The sequence below is a fragment of the Rhinolophus ferrumequinum genome, chromosome 7, assembly GCF_004115265.2.
Source record: "Rhinolophus ferrumequinum isolate MPI-CBG mRhiFer1 chromosome 7, mRhiFer1_v1.p, whole genome shotgun sequence".
Taxonomy (NCBI): Eukaryota; Metazoa; Chordata; class Mammalia; order Chiroptera; family Rhinolophidae; genus Rhinolophus; species Rhinolophus ferrumequinum.
Genome location: NC_046290.1, coordinates 94,191,751 through 94,214,101, shown reverse-complemented (window position 1 = coordinate 94,214,101; position 22,351 = coordinate 94,191,751). Strand labels below are relative to the sequence as shown.

The following is a 22,351-nucleotide window of genomic DNA, read 5'->3' as shown; positions in this document are numbered from 1 at the left end:
AAATACAGAAAAACATGGGGGAAATGTTTGATCAGGGCTTTCAGTTTCACAAAAGTGAAACTGAAAATTATGAAAAGTATTTTATACTGTGTTTACTTTTTTAAAAGTTGTAATTGCAACTGAACAATCAATGAGGTTGGGGTCACCTGTGGTTAATTTTTCCACAGCTTTGTATGACAGTCATTGATGCTGAACTTTTCCAGCAAATAGGGTTCTGCAAAAGGAATTAAGGGCCCAGTGGTTTTCTCAAGGCCTCTCTCAATCATTTGATGGTCCATTATTCTCTTGAGAAGTGTCTGTCTCCTTGCGGATTTTCTCTCACCTTGCCTATCCTGATGTAGCCATTTCCCTCACAGGAGGAATAGCTGTCCATGCCATCCATGGCCTTCCTGACAGGCTGCACCTTTTGCAAGATTTACAGCTCGTGTGCACCTTAGTGTCTTTGCATTTTGAGAAAGACCCACCAGCAATGCCTTTGAATCCATAGGCTGGCAGTAATGCTGGGGGTAAGTGGTGAGGATCTGTTTGCTTTCTGGTACAGCCTCCTAACTGAGCAGGCTCCCCGAAGAAATAAAGCGCCTCTTCCCTACATCTAAATAATTTTTTTGCCAACTAACTAAGGTACGCATACAAGGTCACACCACCCTGACCCCCTGACCACGCACTATGTCCACCCTTCTTTAGCACTGTTCTGCAGTGGGGCCAGAGTTCGAGCAGGCAGTTTCTGTCCAGACAAACGGCCAGCGGGGTCGGGAGTTCCTCTTGCATTTTGGCCTTGAGCAAACTTGATCTTGACCAAGGCCAGCGCAGTATGCAACCGGACCTCGGCTCTTGGCAACCTCCCCCCCAGCAAAGCAAATAGCCCGCAGTCCCGATTCTAGAAATACCCACAAGAACGACGTCCAGCAACCCCCAACCCTGCCCCAACGGCGTCTCTGCAGAGCCTCTGTCCACTCCAAGCAACATTTATTGAGGGTGGCGTATAGCTAGGTGGGGCGGGCCCGGGACTGCCCTCGGCGTCCAGACCTCAGGCTTTATACACATATACAGGGATTGGTCGGTAGGGGGCGCAGGAGCCAGGGCGTCATCTGTGGTCTGTGGCCGGGCCTCAGACAGCCGACGCCAGCTTCCGCTTGGTGCTCTCGCTGCAGCGGTTCAGGATGAGGTCTGCGCTGGGCCGTGGGGGCACTGCCGGCTGCGGCTTCGGGCGCTCTGTCTGCGGCTGCTCCTCTGCTGCCAGACGGCGCGGCCCAGTGAGAGGCCCCGCCTCTAATCATCCGCTTGGCCCCGCCCTGCCCCCAGGCCTGGCTCCGCCCTGCCCCCGGCCCGGCCCCGCCCTGCCCCCGGCCCGGCCCCGCCCTGCCCCCAGGCCCGGCCCCGCCCTGCCCCCGGCCCGGCCCCGCCCCGCCCCCAGGCCCGGCCCCGCCCCGCCCCCAGGCCCGGCCCCGCCCTGCCCCCAGGCCCGGCCCCGCCCCCAGGCCCCGCCCCGCCCCGCCCCCAGGCCCGGCCCCGCCCTGCCCCCGGCCCGGCCCCGCCCTGCCCCCAGGCCCGGCCCCGCCCTGCCCCCGGCCCGGCCCCGCCCCGCCCCCAGGCCCGGCCCCGCCCCGCCCCGCCCCCAGGCCCGGCCCCGCCCTGCCCCCAGGCCCGGCCCCGCCCTGCCCCCAGGCCCAGTCCCGCACTCACTCAGCGGGCTCCGTGCACCCTGCTGCTCCGGCCGCGTCTGGCGGCGGCGCTGCTGCAAAAAGCGGACGCTGTTGCGCCGATAGGTGTCCTGGCTGATGCGCTTCCGTGATCGCTGGTGGATGCTGTGCGCATTGCGGATGGACGACCTGGGCCCAGCCGGGAGGGGCGGGGACGTGGGTCATCACCCGGGTATCCCCGCTGCCCCCGCTCAGCCGCGTCCCTGCCCGCGGGGACTCGCATGGCCACCCCTGGGGTCCAACGACTGGCCCGAGGAAGTGGAGAGAGGCAGGGGGAGCTGGGAGAGGGGAAGCACTGCCTGAAGGCGGCTGCCCTTCACAGTCGCGGACCCCTGCAGCGCCGCAAAGCCCAGGTCCATTTCCCACCCCCTCGCCAGACTTCTGCCGGCCCCTACCAGGAGGTCCTCCGGACTGCCACAGGGACCCACCCCCAAGGACTCAGGACATCAAGTGCCTTCACCTCCACCTCACACTCCTGCTTTCCTACCGCCCGGGTGCCAGGGCATGTCCAGACTCAGACTCTTGGTCCGGAGAGGGTGCTGACTCCCCAGCCAGGCTCGGAGCCCCGGCCCTGTCTCCCCTGCCCCAGCCCTGCCAATCCAAGACTGACAGAGGGAATCCGTGGTACACCCTCCTCAGCCCCGCCCAGTCCCCCAGCCCCAGGGACTCGCTCACCGGCGGGGCGGTGCCCCTCGGCTCTTGATCTGGCGTTGGGCCTGGGCTATGTCCTCCCCTGCCTTCTGCAGGTACATGGACGGGAAGTAGCCTGTGACGTCGTCTTTCCTGCAACAGACAGAAGCCCCGGCAGTGGGGAGATCAGGACGCAGTGGGGAGATCAGGGCTCCCTTGACGGGGGTCAAGGCAGCTGGGAGGTTGCAGACACCTGGGATGGCCAACACCAGACCCTGCCCCTCTGGGCTTCAGTTTCCTCGTGAGTGCAACACACAGGCCCTCCCAGCTGTGATACTGGGAAGGCGAGGAAATTAGCAGAGCCAGCTCTCCCCAGAGACGTGTTTGCTGTACATCTGCAGTATTATATTTGTCCGTTTTTCTTTTTTGGTGATTGCCTTGTGTGTCCTAAGAAACCTTTGCCCAACTTCACATCACCAAGCGCTATGCTTTCTCCTAAAAGCTTTTTAGTTTTGGGTTTTGTGCTTGGTAAAACCTGTGATCCATCCCAAATAAATGTGTATGGTGTGAGGTAGGGGTCTAGATTTTCTTTTTCTTATGGATCTCCATAAGGAATATCATTTGTTCCAACATCATTTGTTGAAGTTTTTCATTCTCACTATTATATCTGGGAGTGGAAAAAAAACATTGCATAATACAAACGTCATTCAGTAAAACTGATTCTTCTTGCCTGGTGGGAGAATCACAAAAATATTCTCAGGGGTGCATGACGGGGATTAACTGAGTGTCGATCTAAAAGGCTGAGAAACTGTCTCAAAACCTCCAGCCCAGGGCCATGCTGAGGATAGTTGTTGCGGCCACAAGTTTGCTGGGGTCATGGGCTGGCCCTCTGACCCAAGACTCTGAAAGCATGTGCAAGGACCTGGGGAGGCCTGGTGGCTCCGGGTAAACGGCTCTCCAAGCCCTGGGATTCTACTTTCCCCAAAACTGGGGGGCGAAGAAGGGGCGGAATTAGCATTCCTAAATTCATTTGGAGAAATAAACAGAGGGGAATTACAAAGAAAGATTTAAAAGGATTAGGGATGACGGGTCTGTTCTACTAGTTATCAAACATAATTAATATAACAATTAGTTGCATTGCTGGAGAAGAAATAGATGGACTGGTCAGGGGAAGTGACCCCAAGTCACAAAGGAAAAACGTACCCACTCTGACAAGGACACTGAATCCAAGAGGGTGGGATTAGCACTCATCCACTACCACAGTGGAAACTGAGCCCGGAGAGGGGCAGTGGCATCCTCAGTGTCACCCAGCCAAGTCAGCACTGAGCCCAAACAGGCCCTGCCCCGGGGCAGGCACAGTGCAGAGAGGTGGGGAGGGGTGCTCTCCTACCTGATGACCCACCAGCCGTCCAGGAGCTTATGAATGACCTCAATGGTTTCACCCTGGTTCAAGGACACCTCGTCCTCCAGTATGGCAGTGTAGGTTTTGATGGTGACATAGGGCTCACCTGGTCCGAGGTGGGGGGAGGGGCATTGTGTGAGGGTCTGCCCAGCAAGGGTCTTACCACCCCTCCTCTCCTCTGGGCCTGGGGCTTCCTCTAGCTGGTCCTTCTTGGTCCCTTTCTGCAGGTTCCTCCCAGCCAATTGTGGGGGCACCCTGGAGTTCTGCCCTTTACCCATTTGACCCAGGGGAGTTTGCCCACTCCCACCCACCACCATCCACACCAGCCTCCAGAAGCTCCCATGGCTGCAGAGACCTGGTCAGGCACCTAAATAAAGGAGTGGCTGGGTGGAAGTGTGGGAGTGTAGCACCCCTCTATGTGGCACCTGAGCCACTCGACTCCAGCCGACTGTTGGCATGTGGGGCTGTACACACATCTTTCCAGTTTTTAAAGAGGAGCCATAAATCCACATAAAATTGTGAAACCTCCCCATTTTAAAATATGGGTAACCAATTCTAATTTTTTCAAACTCCACAAGGACCCCAACCAACCTGGAGGCTGCCAGTTTTCCCTTTCTAATCAGTGATGATGCTCCAGCCTCCAGGCAGCCCTCCTTCTGGAGCCTCAGGTCTGCTAACCATTCAGCTTTCTACTGGCCCTGGCCCCAGGCTGACCTCATCACTCCCCACCTCTACCCCACCTCCTGGTGCCCTGCCCTGACCAAGGGCACCACCTCCTACCAAGGCCCTCAAGCCAGTCAGTCAGCCCTGACACCCCTCCGCCAAGCCCCCGTCATGTCTAACTTGCGGCTTTTCAATATCCCTGGGCCCCTCTCACCCTTCCCTCCACACCTCTACAGACATGGAGGGCAGAGCGCACCTGCATAGTTGGGCTCTGGGTCCTCCACCTCATCAGGACTGTCCAGGGGCTCCAAGTAGGATGCCGGGACCCAGCCGCGCTTTGTCTTCATTTGACAGAACCACCAACCTGTGTCAGGGGTGTGGGGCCATAAGTCGGGTCGGGCCTGGCAGCCTCCCTCAGCCATCAGGGAGGTGAGGGCACTGGGACACAGACCCACAGACATCCGACAAGTGGATTCGGAAATGTCATCTTCACTCCACTCCACACCAAAGTCACATACACCCACACACACAATCACAGAATCACAGTTCAGAACCCACTTCACACACATGATGAGTTGGCTTGCCCACCCGAATAGGACCCCCAGACATGTGCAGTGAAGCAGGCAATGCGTGCAAATACATGCAGCCACCCCGGGGTACATGCTCAGACACAGGGTGACCCACAATGTGGGAGAACAGTCAGGGCCCCACTGGGCCAGCCGCCTGAGGGGCAGAGCCTTGGTGGGGGCTTGTGGCTGTGAGCCAGGAAGCAAGGAAGGAAGGTCCCGGCAGGGCAGGGGCTAACCGCTCTCGCTCTTCTCCACGACGTCCACCACGTCGCCTGTGGCCAGAGTCATCTCCGTGCGCGAGCTCTTCTCGTAGTCAGCAACAGCCCGGTATGTCTGCAGGATGATGGGGCCCGTGATGTCTGGGCAGAGGGAGGGCAGGGTAAGTGGACTGGGGAGGGGGCCGCCTCCCTGTGGTCCCCTGTGGGGACACCGGAACTGGCACTGGCATCCCGACCCCACCCAGCCACAGATGGACTGCAAGCTGGAAAGCAGCAGAGACACGCTGGTCTTTGCAGCCGTGCGTTTAGGGAGCGCCAAGTGTCACACATTCTCTTTCTCATTTGAGGGGGTTAGTGAGCAGGCCTCAACATTAATCAAGGTGCACACAAATCACCCAGGAAATCATGCAGAAACGAGGTTCTAATTCTATGGGTGGGACCCAGGAATCTGCATTTCCAATCAGTCCCCAGGTGATGCTACTGCTGCCGTGTATTATGGGCTGAATTGTGTCCCTCCCCACCCCCACCCCCCGAATTCATGCACTGAAGCCCTAACACTCAGTGCCTTAGAATCTGACTGTATTGTGAGCTAGAGCCTTTAAGGAGATGATTAAGCCTAAACGAGGTCATAAGGGTGGGGCCTGATCCACCAGGACTGGGGTCCTTATAAGAAGAGGGCGAGACACCAGGGCTGTGTGTGCACAGAGAAAAGGCCAAGTGGGGACACAGCGAGAAGGCAGCATCTGTAAATCAAGATGAGAGGCCTCGGCAGGAACCAGCCCTGCCACACCTTGATCTCAGGCTCCCAGCCTCTAGAATGTGAGAAATAAATGTCTGCTGTTTAAGCCGCCCAGCCTGTGGTATCTGTTATGGAAGCCCAAGCTGGCTAAGATACTGCTGGTCCCTGGACCACACTTTGAGCGACCCAGAGTACTCTCCTGGGCATCCCACTGACTGGTTGAAATCCTGCTCCACATTTAGTAGCCATGTGACCCTTGGTGAGAGTCTCAGCTTAAATCAAACCGCAATGTGTCCAGCTGTAAAATGGGGATCATAGCACAATAGTACCTATTTCATATTGTTATAAAGATGATTTTGTGAGTTAATACATGGAAAACATTTAAAATAGTGCCTGACACAGAGTAAGCGCTCGGTAAGTGTTAGGTAGTATTATGAACAGTTATCGTGCAATAAAGATGAGATACTGCCGTGCCCCTGTGGCACCCCTGAAGGCCACCTCTGCCCCTAAACCTGTTTGTTCAGTGAGTCACAGCAGCCTCCAGGGTCTGTGTTGGGCTCTGCAGCCGTGGAGACCAGGGAAGTCCTTCATCTCCTAGGAGCTCCCTCACTGTCCAGTGACACTCAAAGACCCCAACTCTTTAGTATGGCCCCCAACACCCTGCACACCCCGTGCTCGGGTCCCCGATCACGTCACAGTCCCTTAGGGTGACCAGACTGGCTGCCCTTGGTCCTCACCCGCAGCATTACTCTTGCCATCTTTAGGCACCAGGTATGTCTCCGGCTTTTTCACCCTGAAGGAGAGAAGTCTGGGTTAGATGCTAAGCTTCCCACTAGGGAACGGGACACTCCTAGTAGACCTACAGAAGGACTCCCCACAGGGAAAGGACTGTGGGAAATGGGGGCCACTAGCAAGGAAAGGGAATTGGGGATGACAGGGCGGCAGCTCAGCCAGCCCGAGGAGGGGCTGTGCCTCCTGTAGACCCCAATGAGAAGGTGCCAGCTGTTGAAGAGAGCAAGGGCCTCCTCCCCCAGCTGGATAGAGTGAAGCACTGGGCCTGGGCAAGGCTCCTGTCAGCTCCTGGGCCAGCTCCCTTCTTCTGGTGCCTGGAGAGAGCAGCCAATGGGAGGGGGCACCCCGCCACCCTGGCCGATGGGAGCTGCCCTTCCCTGCAGCAGGGGTACGGTCAGGGGTCAATAAGGACTGGCTGGGTGATGCTGTGTCTATGGAAGCCCTGTCCTCTGGTCTCCCCCACACTTAGTGACCAGAGAGGGACAGAGAGAGGGACCTTCTCAGGCCACGCCCCTGAGATCTCACTCAGCCTCTCAGATGTCTTCTACACAGGGCCTTGAGGACAGCAGACCACTGGGGCAGGGGCAGGCAGAGAATGAGGTGACAAAAGGGAGTCAGGGGCCTGAGATGTGCTCAACAATCAACAGGGGCCCCCGACCTCCACATCCTCTTGGGGACGCGCACTTCACTGTCTGTCAGTGCTCTCTACACTCTCCAGGGCACCCAGGACTGCACTGGCCCTCACCACCCCATCAGAAACCGCTTTCAGAAGGCTTTCCGAGCGCCTGCCTCGAGTGCCTTCCCTGGCACCATGAGGCTCAGAGGGGTCCAGGTGGAGACTTGGAAAGATGCCGGGTGGTTCCAGGTCACAAGGGCCGGGTTGGAATCCTTGTTGTTTCCCGCCTCTGAGCTTCAGTCTCATCTGTAACAGGGGGAAGCCCCGCCCCCGCCCCCCAGGGTGGGGCGTGCCGGCCCGTTTCCTCTCCTGCCAGCCTGGGAGCGGGAGGAGGGGGCCACTCACTGGCTGTCCGTGGGGAGCTTGAGGTCCTCTGGCCGCACCTTGAAGAAGTCCAGGACGTGCGGGCAGCGGGAGATCTTGACCGGCAGGCCCATGAGTGTATTGCAGTACTCGGTGAGCGTGCCCTGGCGGCTCTCAGCTGCCCGCTGCCCGTCAAACCACCGCGGCGCTGACCCGACCGGGGAGGGGCACCAGAGCACCAGTGAGCACATTCTCCAGGCCAAATCCAAGAAGGGGTGCGGGTGAAGGGGACAGCGTGGGGGGCAGGTGTGGGGAGCCAGGCCAGGTGACCCGTCCCAGGTGATGCAGCCTCTCACCTGGCAGGTGGGGGATGACCCTGCTCTCTGGGCTGATGTCCCCTGCCTCGATAGGAAACATTTCCTTTAAGGTTTTCTAGACAGAAAAGCAGACGTGAAAGAATATTCTTTATTACAACACCGTCAAAACACAAAGTTGGGAATGACCTAAATATCCTTCCAATTGCTTGGGCTAGAAACTTCTGGTGGCATCTGTGATTCCTTTCTTTCTCTCCCACCTCACATCTAAGCCACCAGCAAATCCTTTTGGTTCTCCTGCCAGTACCTCCCCATAACCTGACCCTTCTCAGTACCCCCACTGCCACCATCCGGGTCTGAGCTTCCACAAGGCCTGGATTTTACAACCTTTTTCTGTCACTCCCCCTTCCACTATTTCCTGTCCTCAATCCAGCACCCAGAGGGATGCTCTTAAAACCTCAGTTGGATTCTGTCCTTCTTCTGCTCAGAACCCTCCCTGCCTCTCGACTCGCTGCGAGTGGAAGCCAAAGGCCTCACGTTGGTCGGCGCGGCCCCACAAAACGTGCCTCTGCCATCGCACTCCTCCTCCCCCACGACTCTCCCTGTTCCCTCCGCTCTAGCCACCCTTAAACACGGCAGGCCTGCTCCTGCCGCAGAGCCTCTGCACTTGCTCCTCCCGTTCTTCCCCCACATACCTTTCTCTTGCCCTTTCTTCAAATCTTTGCTCAGCTATCACCCCGTCAGTGAAGCCTTCTCCCTGACAGTTGCCCACCCTTACTCAGTCCTCCCCTCCCCCTGCTGCTTTATTTTTCTCCATCGTTCTAATGACCACCTAACACACTATATAAATTACTTTTTTTTTTTTTGTCTATTATCCTGACTCCTCCACTACAACTTAAGGTCTTCAGGGCGGGCAGGGATTTGTATCTGTTGTTTGTGTCCTCCACCTTCAGCATGGTTTCCTGCTCCCCAAATAGAACGTGCCTGGCACTTAATTGGTGCTCAATAAATAGTTGTTGAATGAATGAGTCCATCAACTGATAAAACGGGCTAATCCTACAATGGAATAATCCAGAATAGTTTAAAGTGGTGAGAAGGAGCCACACACCTATCAGCAAGGACAGGTCTAAAAAACGTAGCCTAGTGACGGTTATAAGACAGAGAAGGAAGCCAGTGGCACACTGATGGCTTTTACATAGACCACATAAAATGCACACGTAACACTAGTGCATATTGTGTGTGTGTGTGTGTGTGTGTGTGTGTGTGCGCAGTCACCCAGGGTAGAAGCTGGGACCGGGTGTGGGGTGAAGGGAGACTTCCACTTCTTTTGTGATGTTTTATTTCCCTTGTCTTAAAAAGCACTTGTAGCAAATGGCCCAGTGACATCAGCTGTGATCCCAGGTGCTGGGTCTGCAGGGCTGGTTAGAGTCTTCTTTGCATTTGTCTGCATTTCGCTTTAAATTTTTCACACAAGAGAAATGCAGGAAGTCTCACAGTCCAAGATGCCATCCCTGGTTAAGGAGGGCTCATTTGGCTTTTGTGGACCCTCCGTCCACCTGACCCTGGAATCAACAGCCAAGCTCTACACACCATGACCCCCCCACACACCCCCTCCAGTGACCACCCTCAATTCTCTAACCAGTTGCTGGTGTGGGGACCCTATGGCATTTTAGTGCCTACAGGATTTGCTCATGTCAACCTTGGTGACAGCAGGCACCCACAAAGGAGAGGACCTGATTTATTGGGTGTCAGGATTATCAATCCTCCTTCTGATCCACCAGCGGCCCTCATCAGGCCAGTGACCATCAAGCTCCTAGGATGACCATGGTGGTGACACTGGCTAGGCTGCCCCCTGCAGGGCCAGAACAAGTGTGTCCCTAAAGAATGCCCCTTTGAGTTCATGTTGAATGGACAGAGTTTCTGTGTGAGAAGATGAACGTGTTTTGGAGGTGGGTGGCGGTGAGCATCACATGACATTGTGAATATACTTAATGTCACTGAGTTATACACTTAAAATGGTAAATTTATGTTATGCATATTTTACCACAATAAAAAATACATTAAGTAAAATGATTTTTAAAGTTAAAAATGCCCCCTTAAGTGTGGGCTGGTGGGGGGAGACTCCAGGTGCCTCAGCTCCCAGCCAGCGCCTGGGTCACTCTCCTCCCCAAAAGGCAGAACTGAGTGTGGCATCCCCTCCCTGACCCCCCCCCCACTGGGCACTCACGTGAAACTCATAGATCTCGGTGAACCGCCGGTAGACCACCTTCTCAGACAGGTCCTGCCACTTCACCAGGAACATGTACACCTGGGGGGCAGCCGGGAAGAGAGGACCTCATTAGCTTCCAAGGGGGCCTTGCCATGCACCTGGGCAGCCTCCCACCCCCGGTGGAAGCCTGAAGGACTGGGGGGGGGGCGGAGAGCACTTTTTGGGGGCAACCTGGGCCGTGGAAATGGCATGAACTTAATGGACCCAGAGTGGTCACTCTCCAGCTTTTGGACCCAAGGCAAGATAATTGGCTTCTCTCATATTAATTCAAATTCCTCAGTTGGAGATAGAAGTAGGACCTCACCCTAGGGCTAGTATGAGAGATACAGGAGCTAAGATACAGAAAGAGCTGGGCTCAGACAAGAACTCAGTAAGGTACTGTATGGTTCCATTTATGTGAAATGTCCAGTATCGACAAGTCTGTAGAGACAGAAAGGAGATTAGTGGTTGCCAGGAACTGGGGTTGGAGTTGGGGTGGGGAATGAGGAATGATCATTAGTGGTACAGGGTCTCTTTGGGGGTGATGAAATCTTCTAAAATTGATTGTAGAACTCTGAATATACTAAAAACCGCTGAATTGTACACTTACATAGGTGAACTGTAAGGTATGAGAATTATATCTCAATAAAGCCATTATTGTTTTTGTTTTAAAAAAAAGAATTCAGTAAAGAAAAATAACCCTGCAAAAGAGCTAGGAGAATACTACTCAGCCACGAAAAGGAACAAAGTGCTGCTACATGCAACAACATGGATGAATCTCAAAGCAATTAGTGAAAGAAGTCAAACACCAAAGGCCACACACCGTATGATTCCATATCCATGACATTCTACAGAAAGTGCAACTAATTTAAGGTGGAAAAAAATCCGAACAGTTGTTGCCTATGGGGGCTAGGGGAGGAATGAGGGGTGTGAGGGAATGTTCTGGAGCGATGGTGGTAATGCTCTGTATCTTGATGAGGGTGGGGTGACGTGGAGACATGCACCATCAAAACTCAGCAAACGTATCTCTATGATTTGCATATTTCATTTCATGTAAATTTTACATCAAAAGAGAAAAAACTATAAACAAATACTAAACTCTAGTTAGTGATATGCGTGCTGAAGTACTAGGGCGAAGTGTACTGAGTTTTGCAATTTGCTTTAAAATGCACCAAAATTAAGACAGATTGGTGGATGGATAGATAGCTACGTGGTTAAGCAAGTATAGGAAAATGTTAATAGTAGATTCTCGATAGTGGGTATATGAGTGGTTGGTTTGGGGGGAGTTGTTTTGTTTTGTTTGTAATATTCTTTCAACTTTGTTGTAACTCTGTGTTTGAAAATTTTCAAAATAAAATCTTGGGCAATAAAAAGAACAGTTACTAATGGATACAAGGTTTCTTTGAGGATGATAAAAATGTTCTAAAAATTAGCTTATGGTTATAGTTAGACAACTTGGTAAATATACCAGAAATCATCTTGCACATTAAATGGATGATGTATTTGGTGTGTAAATTATGTCAATAAAGCTGTTTAAAAGAAAGAATATGAACTTCAGGCAGCTTTCATAGTACACTACATGATTCTAATGTTAATGATTAGATATGAATATTCTAATTCAGATCTCAGACCAAGGGGGGCAACAAACCTTTTCTGGAGCCAGAAAGTAAATACTTCAAGCTCTGCAGGCCCTCTAGTCTTTGTCCCAACAACCCAACTCTATCATTTTAGCATAAAAACAACCATAGACAATATGTAAATAAATAAGCATGGGGAGAAAATAATAGCTAGGAAACCCCTCAAACAGAAGAAGTATGTGGGAGACTATCCCTATCAGATAATAAAACAGACAATAAAACCTTTATAATTAAAAACAGTGTGCTTCACACTGGTTAGCTATTATTTAAAAACACAGAAAACAGAAAAAACAAGTGCTGTCAAAGATGTGGAGAAATGGGAATACTTGTGCATTGCTATTAGAAATGTAAAATGGGGCAGTGGCTATGGAAAACAATACGGCAGTTCCTCAAAAAATGTAAACATATATCATATAATCCAGCAATTCCATTTCTGGGTATACACCCAAAATAATTGAAAACAGGGTCTTGAAGAGATATTTGCACACCCGTGTTCACAGCAGCATTACTCACAATAACTAAAAGGTGGAAGTAAGCCAGGTGTCCATCAGCAGATGAGTGGATAAATACAATGTGGTCTACACACACAATGGAATTTATTCAGTCTTCAAAAGGAAGAAAATTCGGACAGATGCTACAATATGGATGAAACTTGAAAACAGTATGCTAAGTGAAGTAAGGCAGACACAAAAGGATAAATGTATGATTTCGTAAATATGACATACCTAAAACAGTCAAATTCAAAGACAGAAAATGGAATGCTGGTTACCAGGGACTTGGGTGGGGCTTATGGGAAGTTAGTGTTTAGGTACAGAGTTTCAGTTTGTGATGATGAAGAAGTTCTGAAAATGGATGGTGGAGACGGGTGCACAACAATGTGAGTGTACTTAATTCTGCTGAGCTTACACTTAAAAATGGTTAAGATGGTAAATTTCACTATGTATATTTTATCGCAATAATTTAAAAAAAAACAGCAGTTTTTGGTACTATTAAAAAAACCAGTGGTACAAAATAGAAAATCTAGAAATAGATCAAGTACATATTAGATCAAGTACAAATTTAGGATATGATAAAAGTGGCATCTCAAATCACAGAAGTAAAAGTGGACTTTTAAAAAATTGGTGTTGGGCCGGCCTGTGGCTCAGGTGGTTGGAGCTCCATGCTCCTTATGCCGAAGGCTGCTGGTTTGATTCCCACATGGGCCAGTGCCAAATGGTTCAGTTGGTTGGAGCCCGGACTCTCACCCACAAGGTTGCCGGGTTCGACTCCTCGATTCCTGACTCCCGCAAGGGTTGGTGGGCTGCTGCGTCCCCTGCAACTAAGATTGAACACGCCCCCTGCAACTAAGATTGAACACAGCACCTTGAGCTGAGCTGCCACTGAGCTCCCGGATGGCTCAGTTGGTTGGAGCGCATCCTCTCAACCACAAGGTTGCCAGTTTGACTCCCACAAGGGATGGTGAGCTGTGCCCCCTGCAACTAAGATTGAAAGGACAATAAGTTGACTTTTGGAAAGAGTCCTGCAAGTACACACTGTTCCCCAATAAAGTCCTGTTCCCCTTCCCCAAATAAAAAATAATAATAAATAAATAAATAATTGGGGTTGGGACAACTTTCTAGCCTTTTAGGAAAAGATAAAATTGGATTGGTTTCTCACACCGCACAGCACTATAAACTCCAAATGGATCAGAGATCTGAATGAAAAAATCAAAACCATGTAACAGCAAGTGAAACTGGGTCTGAACACTGAAACCAGGTGGTCGCTGATGGATCTAACACTGAAACCAGATCATGATAGGTTTTGTTTGTTTTGTTTTGTTTTTTCTTCAGTGTTTTTCAGCAGATAACATCAGTGCTAGACCTAACTGGATCAAACTGGGCCCGGAGGCTTGAGCAGGCGAAGTGAGCTGTCCGTGAGCCTAAGCTGACCTCAGGAGCATAACAGAACAAGGTTCTTGGAACTCAAAGAACAGAGGTGCTGCTGTTTGCCACCTGGAACCCTTTAAGAAGTGAGAGGTCCATCAATAAGGAAGATCCTGTGCCTGGATCAAATATGGGCACATAATAGGACTGACCACTAAAACTCTGCCAGATTGAAATTACTTTGTTCTGTCATGCCCTCTTTTCCATTCCTTACCTTGGATCGCTTAGTTCCAAGACTATCCATTCAGACCCCCTGACTTAGAATTAATGAATATGCATGGCTCCTCCTCTCCTTATTCTTTAAATTTGCTTCAAATCTATTTGGGGAGATGGATTTGGGCTTTCTTCCTGTCTCCTCATCCAGCTGCCTCAGGAATAAAACCTGATTTTCTCTGAGGAAAACCTGTTGCTTCAGAATCTGGCCTCTCTGTATGTGACAGGCAAAGGACCCACCAACTTTGGTCAGTAACACAAGAAGGAAACATGGATATATGGGAAGATGTTCTAACTGACTCAGAACCAAAAGGCAATAAGACATTGCTATTTCAAATACATTATATTTTTTTCAAACTTTTGCATATAAAACCATAAGCAAAGCCAAAACACAAATGATAAACTAGGAGAAATTATTTGTAATACATATCACAGATACAAGGTTAATGCTCCATTTATATATATATATATATATATATATATATATATATATATATACACATATATATATATATGAAACTTTTTTAAACTTTGAAGGAAAAAAGACAAAAAGTCTGATAGAAAAATGAACAAAAGGCATGAACAGACAGTTCATTGCAAACACATATATATGTAACCCTTAACCATACAAAGACGTGTTCAACTTTATTCACAAATGCAGGATGATTAGGTAATTGCAAATTAGTGAAAACAATCTAAATGGTTATTTAAAGAAACAATGGCATAGTCACACGATGGAATATTATAAAGATATAAAGAGGATGGAAAAAAAAGAGACAATGAATTAATTTGGAGGGAACTCCGGGATATTATAGGAAAATGAAAAAAAAGCACGTATACTATGTCACCTGGTTTGTTATCTGTGTGTACTAAAGAAGGAGTAATAAGAAAATATTCATATATATATATATACCTACATATATATATATATTTATTTTTGCAAAGAGAAATACAGAAAAGATGAATAAGAATGAGTCTTTGAGTATATTTTTTATAAAGTTTTGATATCTGATCATGTGTGAATATTTTATATATTTAAAAATAAACTTAAATCAACAATGAGGGGTTTCCCATCCATGAGGGCAGTGTAGGAACACACTGAACTCACTTCCTCCCAGGGGCACATAGAATTTACACCTACAGACAGAGCAATTCCCCTGAAGAAGAACCCAGGGCTGACTGAACATCTTCTGCACAACAAACAAGAGGCCACACAGAAACAGGTAGGACAGCTGAAAACACGGCACCGTGGGCACCCCACCCCAGGGCACCTTGCAGCCAGAGTGGACTCACCTACCCTGGGGCACAGAGGGAAAATCAGTGGTTTAAAAGACACCTAGGCTATACGGGAGGGAAATCCATTTACTAATCTGAGCCTGAGAGCATCTGCCAAGTGGGAGAGGAGCTGTGGGAACTTTCTCCAGAGCTGGAGGCACCAGAGTGGTGCCATTTGCAGCCCTCCCCCTCTCCCTTGATGGCAAGGGCAGGAGCTTGAGCAGGGGCTCTAGCCGCGCAAGCCAAAGCTGTCCCAGTGCACCCTAGGCCCATGGCTGCTCACCGCTTGCTCCTGGGACTCCTCCTCGGCCTGCTCCAGCTCCAGCTTCCAGCCGGCCTACCAAGGCAGCGCAGTGCTGCTTGCCCCAGGGACTCTCCTCAGCTTCACACCTGCCCCAGCTACAGTTCCCGCCCGGGTGGGGCTTGTCCCCAGGCCTTCCTACAGACCATGCGCCTTCCTACAGACCCTGCTCCTTCAGCTCCAGGCCCCGGTAGGGCCTGCCCCCAGGACTACCTGAAGCCTGAGCCTGCTCCAACTACAACTCCCACCGGCCTGCCAAAGCAATCCAGGAGCAGCTTGCCCTCGGAACTTCCCTTGGCTGGTACCCATTCCAGCACAGCTCCAGGCCCCAATGAAGCTTGCTCCAGGAACTCCCTTTGGCCCACAAGCTCCAGCTCCAGCTTCAGCTCCAGCTGGCCTGCCAAAGACACCCAGCAGATGCAGTCTACAAAGGGGTAGATCCTACACAAGGCCACTCCTTCAAGACCCAGACAGGTTACGGTTTTTGCCTACTTCATAGAAACAGAAAGACAGCCAACATGAGCAGACAGACAAACATGTTCCAAACAAAAAATCAGGACAAAACCCCAGATAAAGAACTAAATGAAATAGAGACAAACAATCTTTCAGATAAACAGTTCAAAATACTGGTTAGAAGGCTGCCCAATGAACTCAGGAGAAGAATAGATGAACTCAGTGAGAACTTTGTAACAGACAGAAACTATAAGAGTGAACCAGTCAGAAATGAAGAATACACTAGAGGGAATCAACATTAGATTAGTAGATGCAGAACAATCAGAAAACTGGAAGACGAGGAGTGGAAATCATCCAATCGAAACAGTAAAAAGAAAAAAGAATTTTAAACAATGAGGATAGTTTAAGTGGCCACTGGGTCATTCTAACATTTGAATCACAGGGGTCCCAGAAGGAGAAGAGAGAGACAAAGGGACAGAAACCCATTTAAAGAAATAATGGTTAAAAACTTCCCCAACCTGGTGAAGGAAACAGACATCCAGGTCCAGGAAAGAAGCCAAACAAGATGAGCCCAAAGAGGCCCTCACCAAGACACATCATTAAAACGCCAAGGGTTAAATCAGTAAGGTTTTTTTTCCCCTTAACTTCAAAGTTAAAAACAAACAGAAACAAATAAACTTAACTGTATCAAATGAGTAACAACCTTGTGAAAGAAAAATGGAAAAGAATCCAAATAACTATAGTACTTTCACTCTCCTCAGTCTAAAGATAAAAGGACCAAAACAACTACAAAAAAGCCTTAAATTTGACTTAATAGGTTAGTAGGTTTATTAATAGTGGTGTGAGTGTAGTAATTCTGAAACAACTTTATGTATATTGTAGAATTGTGCAAAGGAGTAAATATATTGATTTTTTTGGGAGCCAGGCTTCTCATAGTGAGAGAAAGGAGCTACAAATAGAAAATGGTGAAAGGCAAGAATGATGTGTAATGGCTATTTTCCCCAGTCTGTCCACTGAAAGGACATGAGCAATGACATCTCAGTGGCAACGAGCACACCTAGCTTCCAGATCTCAGGTTCTAATATCACTCCCCACTAACAAGAACCAGGGGTCCTTAGTGAAATGGTTGAGTCCAGGGCTGGGGCTGGGAGAGTAAGCCTGGGCCATCTTGTGCCAGAAGTAAGAAAGTACTCAAAGAATGACAGGCACAGAAGGCAGCTTGAAGGAGCTCCCATTGGCCAAACCTGGGACAATCTGAGCATCAAAATAAGTAATGATAGTAATGGATTAGCACCCACTGAATAAAATCAGAATCCATATCTACAGAAATAAATAAATAAATAAATAAATAAATAAATAAATAAATAAATAAATAAATAAATAAATGAGAAGGAAAGACCCTTATGGCGAAATGTTAACTAATAAATGCAGAAGGAATGATAGAGTTTAAAAATCACTATTTGGCAATCATTGTAGTGGTTTGACTCAGGCAAGAGCCATCAACGTACTGTAAGGAACAGGACATTCACAGAGCTTCAAATAATCTCCCCACAGGTTAGTGGTAAATTAGAAAGGTGAAAATAGTAACTTTACAGTAAAGAAACTTGGAGGTCATGTCCAGCATATGGTGATCATCGCCTGCCACCTGATAGGATCAGTGAGAAGAACGCGGTGTCACTTCTGGGGTATTCCTGCCACCTATGCATAACCTGCATCTAAGGAAGTATCAGACAAATCCAAATCGAGGGACGTTCTACAAAATAACTGGCCCCATCTCTTCAAAATGTCAAACTTGAGAAGGACAAAGACTCGTTACGATTGATCCGGATGAAGGAATCCTGAAGAGACAAGACAACTGAATGCAACAAGTGATCTGGAATTGGATCCTGGACCTGAAAAGGTCTTACTGCAGAGGACAGGGAGGCCAGTGGGTGAGATCTGAATAAAGTCTATGGGTTGGGTAACAGTGTTTTATCAATGTTACTGTACTGATTTTGACACATTCACATTGTGGTTATGTAAGAGAATGTCCTTGATTTAAGAACTACACACCAAAGTATTTAGAGGTTAAGACACCCAATGCCTCCAACTTACTCTCCAATGTTTCAGATAATTTATATTGAGAGAGAAAGGGGTGGGGGGAGGGAGGGAGAGAGAGAGAGAGAGAGAGAGAGAGAGAGAGAGAGAGAGAGAGAGAGAGAGAGAGAGAGAGAGAGAGAGATTGAGGGAGAGAAATATATGGTGAGGTCGCTATGTCTGGGCAGACAGTTTCCCAGCCCCCCATGGGCAGGTGGGGGCTTTTTTGGCCCCCGTGGGGTGTCACCCTACTGGAGGGGATACGACTCTCCCGTAACTGACCCAACGGGCAGCTGGGGGAACCGAGAGCCCGCCGCCCGCCCGGCCGCCCTCCGGGAGGACCGCTCCCCGAGAGCTGGGCGGGTCGGGGTGCTACCGGAGCAGCGCGCCCGCCCGTGAAGGCTGCTGCCGGCGGGGAAGGGCCCAGGGCGCGGAGAGGGGCTCCTGGCTGGGGCGCGAGGTGGCTGGCGGCCCGGGCGCCGGGGGGCGCATCTACTGCGCACCCACCCGCACGGCCCACTGAGGCCCAGAGACCAGGAACCATGTGCCCACGATCCCGTCCCTCCAACGTCAGCCGTCCAGGGAGACCCTGTCTCGGGCGGAGGTCCTGGGGGCGGCGAGAGAACCGCGCTGCGTGGCACCCGCGCCTGGCAGGCCGCTCCGCTACTCACGTAGTGCTGGCTGGGGACGAAGCGCTTCTCAAAGCCCAGGAGGGCGATGTGGCGGATGAAGGTGTCCCCCATGGTGGGGCTGCGCGCGGCTTCACTTCTCGGGGAGCTCCCAGCTGGGCCTTAAATGGGCTAGAAAGAGGAAGTCACTGCTGTTGCGGCCCGGCTGGGGACAGGAGGGGTCAAAAGGGCCCAGAAAGGGCTTCCTTCTTTCAGTTTCTGGGACTCACTAGGCATCCACAACGTGCGAGTGGGCAGCCGCACGCACACATGCGTGCGAGGACGTGCTTACCCTCGTCCTCCCCGTGGCCTACAAGGCCCATCTGCCACCCCTGCCTCGTGGCTCCCTCTCCTACCACTGGCCTCTCTGCTGCCCCACCTTAGGGCCTTTGGTGTCTGGCTCCACTTAGGCCATTTTCTCCCACAGATCCCCAACTTCCTCCCTCACTTTCTCCAGGTTTCTGCTCAAATGTCACCTCCTCTGAGAGGCCTTCCATGATAACCACACATAACACAGCAAAACGTTGTGCCTCCTCGTGTCCCTTTTCTGTTTTTATTCAGAGCATGTATCATAACTGGCATAGTACCTATTTTATTTTTTTAATGTCTCTCCTTACCAGAGTGTGAGCCCGTTTAAGAGCAAGGGCTTGGCCTGTTTGGGCACCCAGTGGGCCCTCCATAAATGTTCGGATAGTGACTGCAGGGTTCACCGAGTGAATGAAAGAAGGCCCCCATGGGAGTGTATGCAAGCGTTAGGTGCACGTCTGCGGTGTGTCAGCCTGCCTGAGTGCCAGCGGCAGCTGGGACAGACTTTCTGACCTGATCAAATCCTGATCAAAGAATGAATCAGAGCTGACCCAGTTTCCTCCTGAGTGAAATGGGACCACTATCTCTGCCCAGAAAGGGATTTGGGAGGGACAGTTGAAGAGGGAAGCAGCATGCTGGAAGAGAGGCTGGGCCTCTCTCACTAAAGCCTGGAGCCCTAGGGCCAGGCAGATGCAGGCCTGGGAGGCTCAGAGGTTATAGAGCTGGTCCAAGGTCACACAGCAGGTGTCTCAGACCCAGGCAGTCAGGCTGCAGGCTGGGGTGGGCGGGGCCAGTGTGTAGTTCCGATGGGCAGATTGCAAGATTGAGAGACATGGCAAAAGCACTCAGAGCCATGGGTCCCCCTGAACTACTGGGGGCAAGGGTTGGCATCTGGCTCAGAATGATTTGCTTGGCAGTGCCCCTTCAGTCACTGCTGCCCCTCCCACCCCTCCTGGAGGTCACCAGAACTGAGTGTCTTGGCATAGAATTAACCCCTGGTCATTCGCAGAATGTAAATGAATTTACGAGACTCTACACGACTAAGAAAAGATTTATTGAAAGTAAAAAGGGGAAAAGAATTGAAAACCCAGAAATAAAGCCACAGAAATATGGGCAGGTAATTTTCAGCAAAGGAGCCAAAAACATACAATGGAGAAAAGATAGCCTCTTTAATAAATGGTGCTGGGAGAATTGGAAAGCCACATGCAAAAGAATGAAACGACTGCTATCTTCACTATGTACCAAAATTAACTCAAAATGGATCAAAGGCCTAAACATAAGACCTGAAACAATAAACTGCATAGAAGAAAACATAGGTACTAAACTTATAGACCTTGGGTTCAAAGAGGATTTTATGAATTTGACTCCAAAGGCAAAGGAAGTAAAAGCTAAAATAAATGAATGGGACTATATCAAACTAAAAAGCTTCCACACAGCAAAAGAAACCATCGACAAACTAAAGAGGCAACCAACCTAATGGTAGAAGATTTTTGCAAACAACGCCTCTGATAGGGGGCTAATATCCAAAATATATGAGGAAATCATACAACTCAAAAACAAAAAGCAGGGCGTCCAGTTAGCTCAGTTGGTTAGAGCCCAGGCTCTTAACACCAGGGTTGCTGGTTTGATCCTCACATGGGCCAATGTGAGCTGCGCCCTCCCCAGCTAGATTGGAACAACTGCTTGATGTGGAGCTGATGGGTCCTGGAAAAACACACTTAAAAGAAATAAAAAAGTTAAAAAAAAATAGTTGCTAGAATAAGCTTACTTTAAAAACAAATAAACAAAAAACCCAAACAATCCAGTTAAAAAATGGGCAGAGGACCTGAATAGACATTTCTCCAAAGAGGACATACAGATGGCCAATAGACATATGAAAAGAGGCTCAACATCACTAATCATCAGAGAAATGCAAATAAAAACCACAATGAGCTATCACCTCACCCCAGTCAGAATGGCTATCATCAACAAGACAAATAGTAACAAGTGTTGGAGAGGCTGTGGAGAAAAAGGAACCCTCATACACTGTTGGTGGGAATGCAGACTGGTGCAGCCGTTATGGAAGGCAGTGTGGAGGTTCCTGAAAAAATTACGAATAGAATTACCATATGACCCAGCAACCCTCTCCTGGGTATCTACCCAAAAAATCTGAAAACGTTTATCTGTAAAGATGTATGTACTCTGATGTGCACTGCAGCTTTGTTTACGGTGGCCAAGACACGGAAACAACCAAAGTTGTCCTTCGATAGATGATTGGATAAAGAAGATGTGGTATGTATACACAATGGAATACTATTCGGCGGTAAGAAAAGATGAAATAGGACCATTTGCTACAAAATGGATAGATCTTGAGATTATTATGCTAAGCAAAATAAATCAGAAAGGAAAAGTCAATAACCATATGATTTCACTGATATGTAGGATATAAAACTGAAAGCAACAAAAGAACTAGACAATCAAATAAAGAAACAAAAACTCATAGACACAGACAATAGTTCAGTGCTGACCAGAGGGTAAGGGGGGAGGGGGATGGTGGATGAGGGTAAATGGGGTCAAATATATGGTGATGGAAGGAGAACTGACTCTGGGTGGTAAACACACAATGGGATTTATAGATGATGTAATACAGAATTGTACACCTGAAATCTATGTAATTTTACTAACCATTGTCAGCCCCAATAAATTTTAATAATAATTTTAAAAACCTTAGTCAAACTTCAAAAAATAAAAATTAAAAAAGAAAGAAGGTCAAAAGGGGGAGAGAGAATTCTGTTTGGAACTGGCAAAAGGAGTTTTGCCAGTTCAGTCTGATAAAAAGAGCTGCTGCTACAAGAGTAAGAAAAGATTTATTGAAAGTTAGAGAGCGAGTTCTGGCAGAAGAAGTTTTGCCAGGGCACACAGTCTGATAGAGACAGCTGCTGAAGATCTTGAAAGTCACTGGCAAAGGGAGTTTAGCCAGAACCTAGCCAGAGAGGGACAGCCACACTAATGAGAAGCAGTGCTGGGGTTTCATATTTTTCCAAGGATGTAGGGTGCTTGTCAGCTTGCAGGGGGGCTGGTGTTACAATTGTCTTCTCCTGGGAACTGTCCTGTTCCCATCTATGATGGATGCCAGCTTGCAGGGATTTGCTGTCGCGATTGGGAACCGTTCTGTTCCCACCTATGATGGATGTCAGCTGCTTGTCAGCCCGCAGGTGCGGTGCTGGCCGGGGGAGTCAGAGCCAAGCGGTTAATGTTCAGCTCGTT

At 49.6% G+C, this 22,351-nt stretch overlaps 1 protein-coding gene across 2 annotated transcripts; it reads right to left on the bottom strand.

Annotated features, from left to right (window-relative positions):
• NCF1 (neutrophil cytosolic factor 1) lies at positions 1–18,931 on the bottom strand. 2 transcript variants are annotated; one of them, XM_033111221.1, is made up of 11 exons: positions 18,803–18,931; positions 10,234–10,314; positions 8,049–8,124; positions 7,735–7,900; positions 6,659–6,714; positions 5,201–5,323; positions 4,652–4,759; positions 3,721–3,838; positions 2,376–2,483; positions 1,684–1,829; positions 1–1,233 (listed from the first exon to the last, which is right to left on the bottom strand). In XM_033111221.1, the coding sequence occupies exons 1-11, from the start codon at positions 18,872–18,874 to the stop codon at positions 1,109–1,111; spliced, it is 1,179 nt and encodes a 392-aa protein (XP_032967112.1). In that variant the 5' UTR covers positions 18,875–18,931; the 3' UTR covers positions 1–1,108. The 2 variants fall into 2 exon arrangements, with proteins under 2 accessions (XP_032967112.1, XP_032967113.1); XM_033111222.1 differs by having other exon boundaries at positions 1–1,230.
• Between the last annotated feature and the right edge of the window lie 3,420 nt (positions 18,932–22,351).

Coding starts and splice junctions, on each gene's coding strand:
- NCF1 (XM_033111221.1), bottom strand. CDS start 18,874: ATGGGGGACACCTTCATCCGCCACATCGCCCTCCTGGGCTTTGAGAAG. Junction 7,901..8,048: donor GGTCATCCCCCACCTGCCAG/GTGAGAGGCTGC, acceptor CGGTCGGGTCAG/CGCCGCGGTGGTTTGACGGG. Junction 3,839..4,651: donor CCCAGAGCCCAACTATGCAG/GTGCGCTCTGCC, acceptor ACCTCGGACCAG/GTGAGCCCTATGTCACCATC.